This window comes from Chamaea fasciata, unplaced genomic scaffold (genome assembly GCF_029207755.1).
Source record: "Chamaea fasciata isolate MVZ Bird 193981 ecotype frontalis unplaced genomic scaffold, bChaFas1.0.hap1 SCAF_7, whole genome shotgun sequence".
In the NCBI taxonomy this organism is placed as follows: Eukaryota; Metazoa; Chordata; class Aves; order Passeriformes; family Sylviidae; genus Chamaea; species Chamaea fasciata.
Window position 1 is genome coordinate 47,412,299 of NW_027094092.1, and position 19,044 is coordinate 47,431,342.

The following is a 19,044-nucleotide window of genomic DNA, read 5'->3' on the forward strand; positions in this document are numbered from 1 at the left end:
CTCATGCTGCCCCTCACTTTAACTGATGGTGCTGTTTACTCTCTCACCCACCCCACTGCTCTCACTTGGGTCACCAAGGCTTCCACTAGCTGCATCCCACAGGCTCAACAGTTACCCTGGCTATGTCTGCACCTCCCCCCAAAGGTCCATCTATCCTATAATCCACACAAAAGGAAGGAACTCCTCTTGAGTCCTTCCATGTTCATCCTGCAGCACCCACTGCCTTCATTTTCTGTTATTAGAAACCCTGAATGTGACACCTGTGCAGTCTGGGACCCAAAGACAGCCAGCTAAAGAGCCCTCAGCCTCCACAGCCCATGCCTGGGAGGGCACTGCAATACTGCAACCATCCCTGCTGCTCTCACACCAGTGAGATAAGACAAGGTGGCACCTGTGGCGCTCTCCTTCCTATCCTCCACAGCATGGCAGTCTTGGGGGAAAGAGAAAGACACCTGCTAGGACCATCATATCTTTCACACCCAAAAAAACCAACAGCAAGTGTCTGAACATCAGTGAGCATTTTGGACATTGCCATAAACTGGTACCTGCATAGCAACAATGATCGTGAATTTCATCGCTTCTCTTCAGATGCTCAAGACAATAGTTGGATTAGCTGGACAGTGGGCTAGTACCACCACCAAGTACCCCACCCGGAATGCAAACTACTCTAGCAGCCCTTTACCACTTACCACACAGCTGCAAATCACACATGGAATCACAGCACCAATTCAGTTGGAAAAGACCTCTGAGATCAAGTCCAAGCTATGACTGAAGGCCACCATGTCAACTAGACTAGGGAATTCCTTAAAGACCTCCAGGGATGATGACTCCACCACCTCCCTGGGCGGCCCACTGCAGTATCTAATCACCCTCTCTGTGAAGAATTTCTTCCTAATGCCTAACTTAAACTTCCCTGGCACCCAGTCACAGCTTTCCCTTACATAATTTCTTCAATACAAGTGGGACCATACAGAAGTTCTTTCAAAGGATTTACAAAGCCAAAAGAAAAAGACCACAATTAAATCTCCTCCTTGAAAAAACAACAAAAAAACCAAACAAAAACCCAACAAACAAATGACTAAAAAAAAATCATACCTTAGAGAAACAAGGGAGAGAGACCAGAAATGCACCCTCCAACAGATTAACAGCATGGGAAATCTATGGCACACTGCCAGTCTGAGTATAAAATAAGAACACAGACAGTAAGGATCTCCTTTCCCTGATGCAAACATGCGGTTTCAGAAGCCAGTACTTGTCCACAAATAACCCACATGGTATCATGGTGAAAAAAAATAGTCTCACACCAGGACAGCTCAACAAGAACTTTCTTCAGAAGATTTAGAAACAGCATCCCAACTTAAGTACATGCATGACCCTTGTATCAGATTAGAAAGGGCGCTCAGACCAGCTCAGAGCATCACAGCAGGCAGCCCACTCTGACTGCCATATCCATCTTCTTTCCTAGATATGGCTCACAGCTGTCCATTTGAAAAGCCAGAGGTGGAGGCACAGGGCCTTGTAGTCTATAAAGGTTCCATCCTGGTTTAGCATTTTATTCTTTCCTGTGAGAGCATTCCTTGAAAACTTCACATACCCAAAGATTACCTGAACACACTGTGGTCTGCAGACATACTGTTTTCAGTCCTGTCACTGAGACAACTGACACACAAGAGCTCACCTTAAAGTACTGACCTTCTTCTGAAGCAAATTAACTGGCCCCTTTTTTTCCACTTGGGAGTGTTTAGATTACACTGCTCCACTTTCACTGTTAGGATGGGATCTGAGGCCAGAGATTCACACTACTACATCCTCACCTGTAAGGGAAAACTGAAACACTGTGGTGTGCTGCTTGCTGGTCACTGGAAAGAGGTATGTTGCTATTTCTCAAAGACCATTTCAGAAGATGCATCAAATGATCCTGTATTTCAGAAAATAACTATGCAGTCTTCAAATCTCCTAGGAGATCCAGGCCTCATATAGAAGGAAAAAAATAATTTCTTGGTACAAGGGTGAACAGCAGCGTCTTTTAGAAAAAAAGACTGCAGACCATACCTGATGTTTTAATTTTTAAATAAGCATGACAAAACCAAGCTGTTACCATGGCTGATACGACCCGCAAGCAGCCCATCATTTGAGCCTTTCAGATGTTTAATACAAGCAAAACTGTGTAGAATAAACACAGAGGAGTGCAGACTTCCTGAAGAGCCAGTCCCAGTAAACAACATGCAGATGTGAAAGAAAACGAGTAACTTCGGAGAAGTCATTAGTTCCCTCTTTTTCTCTTTTTTTTTTTTTCAGTTTACAGCTAGAGAAGTTACACAGCACCTTCATAGATAAGCTGCTATAAGAAAAATAAGACTCTTACTTTGGAGGGTTTTTCTTTTTTTTTTCTCCAAACTTCCTGTGTTAGGTAAACTTTCCCATTAGCCTCAGCAGGTTTATGTTCAAGCTCAAATTTATATGCAGATTCCACAGTTTTCATTTTCCTGTGCAGGTTTCATGTGCACTTCGAAAATGACAACTACTTGCTCTACAGAATTACAAGGGCCTTCTTGGAACTCAGGCAGCCACACAAGTAGAGCAAAATGTAAGCAAGAAAACAATCCTGATCACTATCACTGCCTCTTCGGCACTCGATTGGTACACAGCCTCCTGACTCCTTCTCTCCTCTTTGCTTTTCAAACCATAGTTTTATTTTCACCACAAATTAAAATTACCAAGTTGGGAAAGTCAATGCAAGAAGATGAAAGATCGGCAAAAACTGAGTAACTTACTCTGCATATGAACTGAAAACATTCATAAGTTAAATAAGTCTGAAAGAGAACAGTAGTTGAGTGAATTAAAATTGTTAAAACATCTTGGCATCCTTAACAATTAGGTCCAATGATATTTCTTTATAGAAATCACCAATGATAAGGAGACGAATTTTAACAACTTTAGTTTTTAATTTTGAACCATGTGCTGGAACAGCAAAATGACAATCAAGAGCCACTGAAAAATAACAAGATAAAGGAATATACACGAGGGCTCTTCTTTGAGATCCAATGATCTATGAGTAATGCACACGCCATGTTCAGTCACTGAACAGCATTCAAACAGGTTTGTATTATTTCAGACAGGCAGAAAAAGTATTTTAGGAAATTCACTAATTTACTTAAGTTACAGTGAAGGCTACTACTAAGCCAAAAGCCAACCTTATTTTGGCTGCCAGCCCTAGGTCTGATTCAAGGGTCTTCAGCTCCTGGATAGGAGAGTATTCCTTGATCTGGAAACTCCCTGTACAACTCCCATCCTAAGGAATATGTGGAAGATATCAAGATTTAAACACATTTCCGTTGTTCCCAGCTCATCTACAGACACCTAGCACTCTGCTCATATTTCAAAGCTGTCTGGGCAGCGTGATTCAAAAACCCCTCAAAGACAAACTGCACATTTGCAGTACAACAGGCAAAAGCCATCCTCTAAGGTTTTTTGGAGATTTGCCTTGCAGAAATAATTCTGAGTTCCTGTAGGCATCCAACACAGACAGTAGGAATTTTAAATAAATAATTTCCTGAAATGTTGGAGAGGAGGAAAAAAGCCAAGGAAAAACTTTTCAGACATACAAAGAAAGAGAAAAAGTTAGCCTTTTAATAGTTTTTATTTCATCAAAAGGAGATCAAGTTTTACTGAAAGAAAACCTTCATCCCTGCTCTTATAGAAGGCTCCACAAATTATCCTCTCAAAGCCAAAGCAGCTGCTGAAAACAGCCCCGCATAGGCACTACCGTTTCAAAGACCCAAAAATATTAAACTAGAAACATTCTCCAGCACAAGACTTTTACTGTAATATTAACAGCACAGCTAGGCTGGTCCATTCTGCCTGGATCAGCCCTAAACAACTGATAATCTACTTCTGATTAAAGGGAGAGGGAACCAGGAGATTTCACATGGACCATGCACATTTCCAGAAACAAACATTTGGTGTTTCAGGTTTCACCACAAGAAGCAAGCCTGCTAGAAGCCTATTCTGCCAGGGAGTTTTCACACCAGTGTATCAGTCAACATAAAAAAAGGTGACAACAGCACTAACAAGTAACAGGAAACTCAAATACTATACTTGGCCCTACAAAAACAAATTTCAAATTACACTACCATCCGCTTCCCTGGGCCAAGCAGGCATCTAGCATACTTTCAATGGCATCATGGCGGCATGGTTTAATTACTACCTACCACATTTTTGACTCTTGGCCACCAACGGTTGTTATCAAGCTATGACATCTTTTAAGTGCCTGCTGTCAGTACCTATGGTACAACAAGGCAAGAACAAGCCAATGAAAGAAATCCATGTGGTGATCCAGGTTCACCATCAGTCTCGTGCCAACATGAACAAATACAGTTTCCATTCCACCCCAAGTCTCTCTCAGGCTTTCCATAAAAAAATAAAAATCTGAACACAAGTTCAGAATATCCAGTTCCCAAGGAATCCAACTACAGAGATCCCTAATAGCTTCATAGGGAGCTGGATTAGGCCGTGATCTGCAAACATGATCAGTTCCCACCAAGGTCAAAGAAACTCAACACCTTAAAAAGTAGGAGCTTTTCTGCATCTCAGCCTAATTCATATGCAAGGATTCCTTTTTCGGGAATAAACGCTTGCACAAAAAACTCGTCCTCCATCTAATCTGTCTACGGAGTAAGATTCAGAGATCTTGATCTTACACATCAGAAAACAGCTTTGCACCAGAAGAAATCTTTGGTAAAGCTGTCTTAGAATAAATTACTTTGTTTCCAAAGTCTTGCCCAAGCTATGAAACAGGCATTTTAATTAAGGCCTCCTAATTGCAGTTAGTGTAATTTGGGGTAGGGGGCAGGGAAGAAACATGCTTTTCCACAGTCTGTTGGTACCAAAGTGACTTTAAAAACACACACTAGCTATAGTAAATGATCTAACCATGTTCTGTGATTTCAGAAACACATTTCCCTGCAGAAACTACCCAATATCTGTTTCTACAGATTTTTTTCACAATGACAAACAGGAGAAACTAGGAACAGGGGAAAATCAGGGAAGTTATTTGCTAACATATGAACAGACACAGCAGGACAGACTGAAGGTCTAACCTATTCTGCCTCTGGCTGTTCTTTCTGTTCTATAGCCAAAGACACAAAAGAAACATCCCAAAACACTGTTTTTCTTCAGTGATTCTCTTGGAAGCAGAGCTATGCTGTTTCATTACTACTGCAAAAATATGAAAGGAAAACCTGCCAAAAAAGGAAAGGATTAAGCCCTACATTTTAATAGATTGTTCAAGACAAAGTAGGGATCAAATCACAGCACAAAAATATTGTGCCAACCCCCACTCAAACAATACCTATTGTGAGCCAAGATGCAGCCCTTCACTGATCAGGAAGCCACTAAACACAGTAGCACAAAAATGAGGAAAGACTTTTACTACAAGAGCTGGTGGTCAGCACAGCACAACCGGAAGCGACAGTCCGCAGCAACCGTAATTCTCTGCTATGTACCTGAGCTTTTTAAATAGAGAAAAAGACAGGACTCCCCAATGACCCTGTGCCTTTCTCATTCAATCACTTCTCACTCCTCACACTGTCATTTTGGGCTCCACTCCTATTTGACTCAAATGAGCACTCACATGCCACCAGTCTCTTAGAAATATTCACAATTAAAACACAGCAGCTGACCAGCATCAATCAAGCAGTCTTCTCTACTCTCCAGAGCCTTCTCAGGGAGACATGAGCTATATGCTAAAGATCCATGTGGTTTGATTACAATACCCAGAAGCAATGATAACCTGCAGATATTTAAAGATATCCAAGAAAGCCTTTAAATTACATTTAGACCAGACAAAAGCAAGATCCACTATTTTTACTGAAAAAAGCAAGTTCTGATCCACAAGAATGCTCTACCCTGAGGCGCAATACCAGTTGAAAATGGGCAATCCATCACTAGTAAGCAACAAAAGTGATGAAGATCAATGCCCTATAGCATACATAAACAGTAAAGCTAGTCATATTGCACTAAAAAAGGAATCAGAAAGGAAACTAGCTAGAGAGTTCTTGAAACTAAGCCACAAACAAACGCAATTTAGACTGGTGGATGCCTATGACCAAAGATTTTTCAGTCTATTGTATCATGGACAAAAAACCAAAACCCAGAAACCAAAATTTGAAGCACATATCCTCCCAGATGCTGCGAACTGAGGGCCTAAAATAGCATTAGAAAGAGAAAGAAAAACAAAATGGAGTTTCAATCCCCTATCTAGTAGCAAGCCGCTACTTTCTATTCAAAGTGTGTTAAAATTTTGGTTCGGGAAAAACACCGAAAAAGACCTATTTTTTTCAAATTCACTTCAAGCTGGACAAAGTCCCTGGACTTTACTTTGACCAATTTCTTGAGGCAGAAGGTTACACAAAAACATCAAGCCACGTAGTCAAAAATTATCACACCATCCAGTATTTGTTAACTTACAAATAGATCTTTTCTCCTCCTACAGCCTCAATTCCCACTTGCAGTTCATGCAACTAAAGGTGTAGCACAAACTATTTTTCTCCACAGATTAAACAAGCTTTAAAAGGTGACAGCTCTGAAGAAGAAAACTTCTACCAAGGGACAAAGGGTGCTGTTCAATTCTATCATCACATACTTTTTCCCCAGCACACAGTGCTCCAACCAAATATGCCAGCAATAATACTTCCCTTTTACTCCTATGCTTTCCCCTTTTCTACTAGATACAGTGCGGAGGTCAGCAGCTACAATTGTGGGGGGATTTTTATATCATCAATCTTTCATCAAAATAGTAGTCTTGCTAAGTTTCTTTCTCCCTTTCTTCCCTCTTACACACAGTTTTACAGGAGTTTTCTTTCAAGGCTTGAAACCTACCAGATTGACAGCTCCAGTGAATTAAGCTCCCCCTTTGTCAACAAAACAAGAGCAGCACCACAGGCAACCTCAGAACAAGCTCCCTCTATCCTTCTCTTCCCACCCCTCCAACTAGCAAGTGTATCTGAATGCTGAGCTTCACACACAGCTCTATCATGCCAGGCTGCCTTGTACACTCTCTGATAACACAGTTTACCCAGACTATCTCAGAGGACACTAATGTTAAAGCCACGCACACAGGAAACACCATGACTCAACACATTATTGGGGTATACCTGTTCCAGACAGCACAGTAACTCTAAAGCCTTGAGTCTGGGCTGAGTGCATACACATCTGTGCTTAAAGACTGACTGGCAAAGAAAATCCACTTTAGACAACAGGGTGAAAGAATGCAGAGTTGAAGCAACTGTTAAAGTCATACTTGAGACCAGAGAAAGGTGATGTTAACTGAAAAAATCAATAGGAAGACCAGAAAAACTCAATGCTCTCAATATAAGATGAAAGTCAGGTGCACACTTTATTAAAAACTGAATTGCACATTTGGCATAAATGCTACAAAAGACAAGGATTTTGTTACTATTGCAGTACTAATACAGTGTTTTGCTTTCTGACAGTGCCCCTCTGCTATGGTAGCATTTAACCTCATCAGGCAGCAAACTAGGATCTGGACACTCTTCTCTCTTCAGTTACAAGGGGCTTTTAGGTTTTACAAACCTCTTCACTGTTGGTTTCACAGATTACCATGCAGTAGATTAAGTTAGAAGACGGCTTCTCAACTGTACCAAATCTTAGTTCCTCCTCCCTCTTCTAGAAGTTTTTTTTATTTTTAGCAGGAAAGTGTTTTCCTTTTGGGGAAGAACTTTTGACATCTGAACTTTGCAAGACAACCGATTTTTTTTTTTTTAGTTAGTCAAGAGTCAGGGTGTTTTTGTAAAATGAATACCTACACATACACTTAAAAACTGTAATACTTATTCCTTTACAGGTGTAAAAAACGAACAAACACACTAAAACTAAAACCCAACAAACCACCCCCTCAACACACCAAATGCAACTTCGCATTTGCTTATGTTTCTACTCACAGCCAAACTAGAGAGCTGCCAACAAACGCTAATAACCTCCCTGTGTTCCTGAGAGGGCAGAAATGAAAGTGAGTTCAAAAATGCATTAAAAGATTTACGTGGAGCAGATTCATCTGTGGCTACTAAATGTGGTACCATGGACACAACTGCTGTCACCAAAGTCTCTAAAAGTGACTGACAGAAGAGGGTCTGCCCCTGAAAACACTTGCTCTGTGCCTCACACTTTCCCTATGCATCTGCTACAACTACCCCTTCAGGTCCTGGGTAGCTGGGTTCAGGTCTGTTTGGCTGTCCTCACACTCTTCAGCTGGTCTGTCACCCCAAACAGCTCCAAGCGGTTACAGCCTCTGGTACAAAGCAAAACATACTGATGAGCTTGGGTCTAAGTCCCTCGCCATTACCCCTGCGCCCCTCTCACCCTACAAACAGCAGCAAGGAGAGCCCATCCTATCTGCACTGGTACCAGACTCCAGTGACAGCACACAAAGGGGGCTAGATCCTCAGCCTGTAAATTCCCCAAAGCTGAGATGAGATTTTGTAATCAAAGGAACAGCATGTTCCTGAACAAAGCAGCATCTACACACAGCTGCATGACATGCAGAGAGCTAAAGAACAACAGTGTTCTGTATTTACATTCATCTCTGTGGCTTGTATTTTAGCTACAAGGAAATATCTAATTTTCTCCTTGAAACATACATACCCAATTGGGTTTAAATGGTCACTGCTGGACTCACTAAAACACACCATATTGCTGAAGCAGGCAGCATTTCACAGCCCACCGGGACTAATGATGACAGTTATCATCCTTGTAGGGAAAGCAGGGTGACGAGATAAGGAATAAGCCTCGTCATCCCACCAACTTTCTTAACCAAATGACAAAAGTCATTTCAGAATGGCAGGGAGAAAGGACTGCAGCATTGTGGCTGCCAACAGGTCAGGCGTGGCATTTCGTAAGTGAACCTTTATGGTATCATTTCCTTCCAGCATGATTAATCACCCCAGACATCACTTGTTCTATCAGCTATTAACCAGTTGCCCCAACCCCAACACGAAGATAACTTTATCAAGGTTAGGCAGCAAGAGTCATTACTAAGCACCACAACACACAGTGCCAAGGGCCTTGTTTCCAGAGAATCCTCTGAACTATTTCTTCCTGCTGTGACGAAACACATTGCAGTAATACATGTATTTACCCACACCTAGTATCAGGGAGAAAATTACCAAAAGTACAAAGAATCATTAGCATGTTAAAACACATAAATTTCAGAAAAGGATATCTATGTTGCTTATGGCCAAAACATTCAACTCAAACCGGGTCTACTGAAACACTGATTTTTAGCTCATTACTGCTCTGAGGGGGGACACTCTCAATATTGATGAATGTTTGTGGTGTAGTCTGATGAGACAACCATGGGGCTTCAGAACGACAGGCAGGAGCATCATGACTTCACAGCTCAAGATTTACTATTCTGTATTTTGCTACAGATATGTCTCATTCACTTATTTTTCCTCCTTTGCCAACAGCACCATGGAGAATTCAGTTTCATGAGGCAGTGCCTCAGGACCCAGATAGGACCTGCAGAACCAGTGTCTTACAAAGGGAAAGAACCAAAGAACCTTCTTGGCTTTTTTACAAGAAGGCAGAAAAGTCTGGGGTATGATGAAGAGCAAAAATAAGCCTGTTTCTGAGGAGGAAGGACCAACTTCAAATTCCTCCAAGCAAGGAAAATTGACTCAGCAGTATGTTTTAAGACAAGACATATTACAAATCTTCACTAACTGGCATCAGAGGGGAGAAGATTAAACAGCTCAATGTGACCTGAACCTGCTTCCAAGTCTTGTGCTTGGCTCTGCCAATTACTTTCCTAGAAGTGACACTAGATCTGGAAAAATTATTTTCTCCACTCTATAGATCAAGTCCTCAAGAGCCCTCAGAGCAACCTCTCAAAGTCTGTACACCCGGCTGCCTGCATAGGTAGTACCCTGGCTGTGGGAAAGAGCAGACTTCTGCTTTGGTTCCAAATTCACAGGAATTATTTTACATGAGTGGTAATCACACCGCAGTCAAATTAACCCAAGCACCGAAGCTGAGAGGAAAGAACTATGTGCAAGGACATTCTGCTTAGAAATAAAGGACCTCCTTCAGTGAAACTCAGTCATTTTGAAACCCATTCCTAAAGAGCAACGGTTGTCCTCCAAACAGGATTTCTCTCTGCAGACAGACAGAATACTAACTACTACGTTTCTGTAGTATTTGGACAGTATGGAAGCATCAGCAGCTTCCTCCTTGATCACATAAAGCACATAACTCCTTCTGAGCAGAGTTAAATTCCATCAGTACAAAACACGCCATTGTTTCAAGGACTGAACATTGAACTCAAAAAAGAGAAAACGGAAGATAACCAGACAAGAGGGGGTTTGTTCTACAATACTGTGCCACATATGTGACCAGCCCAGGTGCTTATTTTACCTATTATCACACTTCTTTTAGCGTGTTTCACATGCACTGCTTCCTTCTTTCTTTGGAACATGTTCAAGAATGTCATCTTACCGAAAAGTGTCAACTGTTGAGATGAATAGCACATTATCTGGTCAATATCAGGAGAGATGCTATCAATTCCCAGGTGCAGTACATTAAGACAGAGGAAACATTTTCTGTCATCTCAACCCACTCACACTGAGCCTCTATATTCAAGAGATCTGCACACATTTAGACTGGGTGCTTTGACTTCCCAAGTCATGACTCCTGAAATAGTCAAGGGACTTCAAGCTACTTAACACACTAAGAATGATTTCTCAGGTACCTTCTGCACTATTACAGATTGAACCAAACCAGGGACAGCACTGACCTCAGGAGAAGTCAGCATCTCTGCTCTGAAACAGCACCACAGGCCTGTATCTTGCCCAGTGTATTTGTCCAAGGTGGTTGTAGCAATCTCAAGAAAAAATTTCACTGCCTACCTCAACATTTACAGCACCTTTTTCACTCACCTATCATCCCTCCTTGGTACAGCTGAAGGCCACTACTGTTTCTTCTACCTGTAACAGAACTGGGGAATATGCTTGGCAGAGGAAGGGGGAGCATGTGTTGGATTTTTTCTTTCCTACAACAGCTCTTTACGGCCAAGATCATCTCTAGCCTCTTCTTTATGCTGAACAGCACAGTACAGTACACCGTATTTACAAAACTTCCGATTCTTCTCACTGCTCTCTTCTTGGCACTTCCCAGCTGATTGGCCTTTCCCCTGAAATGCTGTGCCCCAGACCTAAGGCAGTAGGTGAGGCTACTGCAGTAACAGCGTTATCAGCGCTGTGCAGAATGAAGACATTACTTCATGTGCCTTGCAGGCTCTGTTCCAACTTACGCACCCCAAGATGATATTTGCTTGGGCTTTTTTAGGGCTTTTTTTTTTGGCAACACTGTCAATTTGTATTCAGCCTGTAATCTGCAAAAGAATGCAGATCTTTCTCAGAAAAGCTGCCACCTGACCAGGCTTAATACTGTTCCTTGCTGCATATCAGTTCCAACAGGTTGTGGTAACGGGATGTGCCATAAGGAGGACGCAAACTTCCTGGACCCGAGGTAAATGATTGCTAGACCGCAAAACGGAGTAGCTATGAAAGGGTGATTGTTACAGTCACTTCTGCTGTCCAGCAGCTGCGCCGTGTTCCCATGAAATGGTTCTGCAAGCATAACACCGTAAGCTTTGTGTGAGAAGAATGCCTGTCAGTAGGTGCTCTCAGAGATTAAGAAAATGCACACATATCCAGCTCTTCTGGCATGTAAAGTCTCTACAGGAAGAAGGAGCAGGAATCCAGAAATAAGAGTTTTTCCTCCAAGAAATACACTCTTCTTTGCTACTACCGTCAACACATTTTCATGGCTTAGTATGATTTCTACCATTAGGCCAGTTGTCTTTGTCAAGAACTGATGTCAAAGAAACTTACCCACCCATCTAGCCTCCAGTCACTCCTCAAGATATAGTATTTCAGACTAACACAACCAACAATGGGAGCTATTGATCAACACACATACACTTCATTTTAATGGATTTTAAAGTTGTAAAAGCTAACTGGCACAAGCCAGATATTTAACAAAAGTAGTATTTAGGGTTTTTTGTGGAGAATTGGGGTTAAAGAAAATCCCCTGAGTTCTTCTTGGAAAAAATATGTAATATACTTCCTGCCTGCTATATAAAGAAACAGATTAATTTAATACCCTCAAACCAGCACTATTCTTAAATCTGTCTTAAAAATCATGTTTAGGTTCTTGTGCACAGGCCACAGCACACAAGAGACCACAAAGTTTAGAAGAGAAAAAGAGAACCATATGGATCTACAGCACTGACAACAACGTTGTAATGTAATAAAATGTAATCTACATTTTATGGTAGATTACTAGATAGTGTGACTTCTCATGTGCTATAGTAAGACTTAACTATACCACAAAAATTAAATGGACAGAAGATGAAGAATCAATTTAGCCTAAAGAAAAGGAAAAAGAACCCAAACAAGTTCAAGCCACATAGAAATTTAAATCAGGCATACTAATATTTGGGTAGGAAAAAAAAAATCATTGGTTGCTATGTTCAGCAGATCGACCTGGTATCAGCCTCAAAATAGCTTCATCATAACTCAATGAAAAAACCCTACACACCCCAGTGACTTGTCATAACAAAATGGTCTTCAGCACAGGTGACAGATGCTCTGTTGGAGCTCCATACCCAAAGGTCTGTGCCAAATCCCAGGCCTGCTGAACTGATCCAGGCCACAACTCAAGAACATGGCCTCAAGTTTCAAAAGAATCTTCCCCAGTGCATAGCACATGGGAATCCAAACTGGACCAAGACAACTGAGCTTTCTGCGTGTCAGGGGGTGCTCTCAGTTTGTCATGGATGATCTCACAGGGAGGAAAGATGACAATTTGGCTTGCTCACTAAAAATCAAGACAACTGGGCTTTACTAGAAGGCAAAACTCAATCAGCCTGCTTCCACTGCCTTCTGTGAGCAGAATTTGAGTTTCTCAGCATGTCTATCATTTCCTGAGAACTTCTTTCTCCCAGATGTTCATCCTGTTTTATGGAAAGAAAAAAAAAAAAACACAACAAAAAAACACAGCAGAGTAAAATCTTACCATAATTAATCTGGTCATTAGGGTGAACATGCACAGTTCTTCTACCAGTCAAATTGTGGGATTTTTAATGACAGGAATTACATCTTCAGGCAATGCTTCAACTCCTTTTCTATTTGTTTTCTACATGCCATTAAGAGGAAATTCTGACTTTTTATGTATATAGCTACATAGAAAAGCTACCACATTACCATGCAAACTAACAAGCTGCACGCATGAATGCTTTTGTCCAAAATAACTGAGAAGTAGCTCATCATTTAGAATTGGGTGACTTTAAATTATCTCCTTTTGGATGAAGCGTATTTCATTTCACATCATTATAACTTATTCATATTGCCGTGACCTTACTGCCTCGTATCTCCAGAGCTCCCAGAAGAGCTCCTACAAGAGACTGTAGTAAGAGAGTATAGCTGCTCTGACAAGCAGAACAACTGCCAGGAAAATGGAGGCTTTTACACAGCAAAGAAACATTTGTAAACGGCTGCACCTCACTAATCTTAACTGGAGTCAAACACACACAACTCATTTTCTGAGTAGATCTATGCATTTTTATATATATATGCCACTCCTCATATGGCATAAACTGGAGTCTTTTCATCCACAATGTCCACAGAGACCTGGCAGCATGCATATTTTACAAAATGATTACGTGGGCATCCGAGAGTCCTTACCACCATCTGACATTCACACAACAGCTCTCCCACCTCCATAAAGGAATGTGGCATCGCCATTTCCCTAACCTTGTATTACTGCTCATGCACCCTTACACTGACAGCCATTCCAAGGTCAATGTGATGAGCATGGAACTGATTGGATTGAGAGTCTTTGCCCACTGGATAACCATTAAACCCAATCTGAGACAGAAGATGAGACCAAGCAGCTAGAGAAAGGAGGAACTGCACCTTTCAGCAGTAGCAGAGACACATGACAACATCAGAACTACACACTCGTATCACACGCTTCTAAATTTTCTCTTAGGAATACCAAGAAACCTTGCTTTACTTTTCAACAGGGCATAGATACTCTATCTTTTGACAACAGACAGCAACCTAAAGCTCCAAGACTGTGCCACATAAAGGCTCACAAGGAAGTCTATTTGAGATGCACCAAGCAGACATTTGCACACTGCAGTCCCACAAGGATCCTACACTCAAGGAACTGCAGCCACAGCATATCTGCTGGAATGCAGATAATTCCAAGTGCAACATAAAGCATGGTGTTCTAGCAGCTTTACTAAAAGCACAGGACAGCTTGGCAATAGTGGTAAATTGCTTGACTAATAAATTCACTGATAGTATAAGAAACGTACCAAGTGCCCTGCTCCACACAAAAAAGCTCAACCCCGTATCACAACTCAAACACGAATGTCTTCGTTATCAGCAAGGCTGAGAAGGAAACTCTCTTCTCACCACTCAAACTGTGCCGATGCGTGGAACAGAACATGAAAGTCTTGCTCCAATGTCAGCTAACAAAGCAGCTTATACAGAAAAGAGCTGCTGGACAAAACCAAAACCCACCTCAGGAAACAGATCAAAAGTGAGGACACACCTCATCCCAAAGGAATGCCCTTACCACAGTGCTTCAGACATAGCAGGGAGAGTGACTAACCTGGCACTGGGGAGCAAAGTCACATTCCTCTCTATACAAAGTGGCAGGTTCAGCCAGAGGATCAGAGTGAGCTTGGCCCATCTTCAGGTTTGGTCTCCCTCGAGAGACATCAGCTACAGGCTTGAAACCAGGCTTCCCAGGTGACAGGCCAAGTGCTCTATCCTCTATTCAGACATCATGATGATTCTCTGCAACAGGGCTGTGAAAACACACTACCTTCTTATTCATCACTCTGCTCAGAACCACCAAGCAGATGTAGAAGCATTAAGGTCTGCACTGGGGTGCAATTCACTTGTCTGGGCTATAAATGTGAAGGCAGATACAACCACAGGCACTACCTTTATCTCTACAAGTTATGCCTTTGTACAGATAATGTACAACGAATACAGCTCAGCTAGGACATATCTAGTCTGTCACAGCAAGGACCAAGCATGCAGGTGAACTCAAAGGCCTTTGATAAAAGGAAGATTCCCTTGTGGATAAAAAGATTAGGCAAAAGTCCCAAGACTCTCTGTTCAGGCAGAACAGCTCTTCTGTCAGTCATACAAAAAGTTTCAAGATGGATACAAACATGAGGGAAGTATTTAAGGTTCCTGCCCAGTATTTGTGGAGCAGAAAGGTGAAGCTAGGACTGCCTACACCCCAAAGCTACACCTTAGCTTCTGGTCCACTCACACTGGCTCATGTCTCATCTCAGCTCAATCTAACCTAAAACCTGGAGCCATGCTTAAGTAAGTGGTCTAGCACTTCAACGTCTATCTCTCAGAGAATGCCTTGAACAGATTTTGAAATGTCTGTCCACGACCTCTTTAGGATGTCAGTGCTTTGCAAAAGAAGTAGCTGCCCTGGCAAACTGTAAAGAAATAAAGATTCTCCTTATCCTAATAATTCCCAGCATGCTTCAGGAGTTCATTAGGAGGCTCCTCTTACTTTCCTGGACTATATAACTGCCTCATTACAAAATCGTACAAACAAATCTGAACTTTGTAGTCATCCAGAAAGTATATCCCTAGGCAACAGGCAAATAAATTCTAAGTAGCAGTCACCATAAAGCACATACAGTAGACAGACAGATACATAGTCCACTCTAACACATGAATCACTGAACAGGAATGAGTATGCTTGTCTTGTTTTTTAACGTACACAAGATTTCTAGTAAGATGGATGTTAAGCTTGGTACAACTTCTACAGAAAAACAGCTTTCAAGCACACAAGTTATCAAGTAGACATCACCCATAAAATGCTTGAAATCTTTGCCTAAATGAATGCAGCTTCTCTTTGGTGTTGATAGAAGTTACTAGGAATGAAAACACAGCATCCGAGATAACAGCAGAATGTGCTCCAATGACTGTACTGATACTTAAACCAAACATTTAACTCTGCTTGTACAGAAATGCTAATAATGCTTTTAAAAGTATCAAAGTATGTATGAACAGCCATCTCTATCCAGCATCTGTAAATGCTATTCAAATTGAGCTTAGCCTGCACAGGATGAGGTAGCCTAATTTTCACCAAGAAATTAGTAAAGTGTAGCAAAAGAGACACTTTGGGGTCAATTTCCACAGGAGCATGATGACCCAAAACTATTAATAAGTTTGTACAGTACACAAAGAAATTGTAGATCCATGTTACGTAACACAAGTGTAAGGAATTTCTAAGGTAGAGTGAAAGGAGGCAAAGCACTTAGTCAAAAAGAGAAACAAGGAAAATGGAGGAGAAAAAGTAATTTCTGGAGACTGCCAAATAAAACAATGTACAACACATAATATCAAGAAGTTTTTAATAGATTTTCTGAGATTCACTGTAGTTTCCAGACATGAAAAACATTCTATTACTGAACATCAAGGCCCTAAAAATTACAGCTTCTGTCTGCCTAATAGAGGTAAAAGTGTATTTCTGAGCATCACAAAAACTAACCTAAGATCTCACACAAGCTTAAAACTTAGCATTATTCATCGACAAGAATTTTTGCTTGGAGAACCACATGAAATTACACATTAAACCAGAACTTGTGGTCCTTTCTATACTTCAAAAAAGTCTTGTAAATTTTGCTGAAGTTTGACAGAAGGGATACAAAATGCCAAGTACAAAAGCTGATGTAAAAATGTCCGTGACTTTCTTGAAACAGTTTTCTGTTCTGACTCCATCATCTTTACAGAAAGAAGCAAGTGCTGTCAACAAAAGTTTCACAGGGACTGGCATTTTTAGCATGAGGCACTTTAATTAATGAGTATTTGAAGTCTCATTCAATATATTCTGTAAAGTTTGCAGCATATTTTTCAATTATAAAAACTGCTTTAGTATCCTTGTTATAAACTTACCATTAGAATGAAGAAAAAAATGTTCAATACCAGAAGTTGTAATGCATGTGTCACAAGACCATGGACCCACATGGAGTTTAAACTCCCAAGGAAATAATAAAATTGTGCAATATACTGCAAAAGCTATCCTCTGAGCTATTCAGATAAAGTCTAATTACAGTTTATCAAACTAACCCTTACCTCTGGGACAGCACTAAATAGATGCAGTTATACCATCTTCAATGTTTCATTTACATCCCAAATGAATACAAGCATACTCAGGGGTTTGTAGACCCTAATTTCACGTATTTTACGTATTTTCACATAACCTGAAGTAAAGTTATTCCCAAATGTTTGACTTTTTCTAATAATAACTCGGCTTCGGAAGAGGGTCTGCAAAGATCCCAAATTACCCTATTTCAACGGGAATACCAGAGAGCTCTCGGGAAGCAGGGGGCAGAAATGTACCCAGGCGGGCAGTAACAAGGGGTTGTGCCGGGCCCTCGCACACCCACGGGGACGCTGCACCATCCCGGATAGTGTCCCTGGAGCGCCCAGGTGAGCGGGAGGCAGGAGCACTTAGCCCGGCCCGGTGGCATCGGGGCGGGGTGCCCGGGGCACTGCGAGCCCTGCGGCCCCGGTCCCGGCGGGCAGAGCCGTCTCCGCGGAGCCCCGCACCGAGTGCGGTACGCCCGAGGGCGGCGCGGACCACGGCCGAGCGCGGTGCGGCCCCAGCCCCATCCCGGGGCCGCCGCCTGCCCCGGCGGCCGCCACGGCGCTCCCCGCGGCGAGGGCCGCCTTCTTACCGGCACAGCTCGGCGAAGGCCTGGAAATTCAGTTTCCTGATCTTCTTCTCGCTCAGCCAGTATCCCACCCGCTTCCCTTTCAGGAAGGTCTGCATGGTGCCGCCCCGCGAAGAGGGGACCAGTCCGGGGCGGCGGGGCAGCGCGGCTGCCGCTCGCACTCGGCGTCTGCCAAGCGACGGCTGGAAGAGAAGCAGAGAAAGGAGGATCAGCCGGTTCCCCGCGGCGGGCGCTGCCCCCCGCCCGCCCCGCTGAACCGCCGAGCCGCGCCAGGCGCAGCTCCCGGCGGGCGGGCACCCCCGACAGGCCCTTCCCCGCACCGGCGGGCAGCTCGCCGCGGCAGAGAGAAGCCGCTCCCCGCACCAGCCCCGAAGCGCCCAGCCGAGCAGGCACGCCGCCGCCGCTGTCTCCCGCCCCGCGGCACGCCCGCAGCGCCCGCAGGCACGGACCCCGCCGCCGAGCTCGCCTCCGTGCCCGCCCTCCGCTGCCGCTGCTGCTGCTGCTGCTGCGCGGCCGCGGTGGTGGTGGTGGTGGTGGTGGTGCTGCTGCTGCTGCTGCTGCAGCCGCTCAGCTCCCCATTCGCCCGCTATTCACAGCCGCCTCCACTTCCTCCTCCTCCGGGCCGGCCCCTCCGCTCGCCTCCCACCCCCCTCGCGGGGCGGGCCCCGGGACGCTCCCGCCCCGCCGCAGCACCGAGGGGCCGCGCCCGCCCCGCGGGCTCCGCGCCGCCGTCGCCAGGGGGCGCCCGCGCCGCCGCCTTAAAGAGACAGCGCCCCTTTCTGGGCCTGGCCCGGCCGGGGGGCCCCGGGGGCGTGGCCCGTGGATGCGCCGTGGGATTTTGGTTTCCTAGGGAGGCGCAGCACTTTACACAGCACTTACATTTCCTATTGGTGCGACTAAAAGTGGTTGGCCAGTACATCTCTCACAGAAAAAAGGTTCCAAGTAAGCATGAGTCTTAACTGCAAAGCCAAGGATCTTCTTTCTTCAGCATTTGCAAGTATCTGTAGGGATTAAACAGTGTTTGCAATAATAGCTTAACACTTTCGCAGGAGGCAGAAGGCAGGCAATGCAAGCATGGACTGACATTCTAATTTCTAGGTTGTGCATCCCTAAATACTGAGGCAGCTGTTCTATGCTTCATTTCAGAGGAAAGATCTTTCAGTCTGAATTACTGTGCTGCCTCACAGCAAAGTATCATTTCCCCGTTGCTTTTTTCCCCCCTTCATCTGAAACGATCACGA

The 19,044-nt window shown here is 43.4% G+C and overlaps 1 protein-coding gene across 1 annotated transcript in view; it reads right to left on the reverse strand.

Annotated features, from left to right (window-relative positions):
• Positions 1–18,376, reverse strand: part of ITPK1 (inositol-tetrakisphosphate 1-kinase) — a 143,814-nt gene extending 125,438 nt beyond the window's left edge. The window contains exons 1-2 of the mRNA XM_066188700.1: positions 18,253–18,376; positions 17,807–17,985 (exon numbers count right to left, since the gene is read on the reverse strand). Of these exons, the coding sequence (XP_066044797.1) occupies positions 17,807–17,901 (95 nt within the window). The 5' untranslated portion in view covers positions 17,902–17,985; positions 18,253–18,376. The remainder of the gene's footprint in view (positions 1–17,806; positions 17,986–18,252) is intronic.
• Positions 18,377–19,044: the final 668 nt, after the last annotated feature.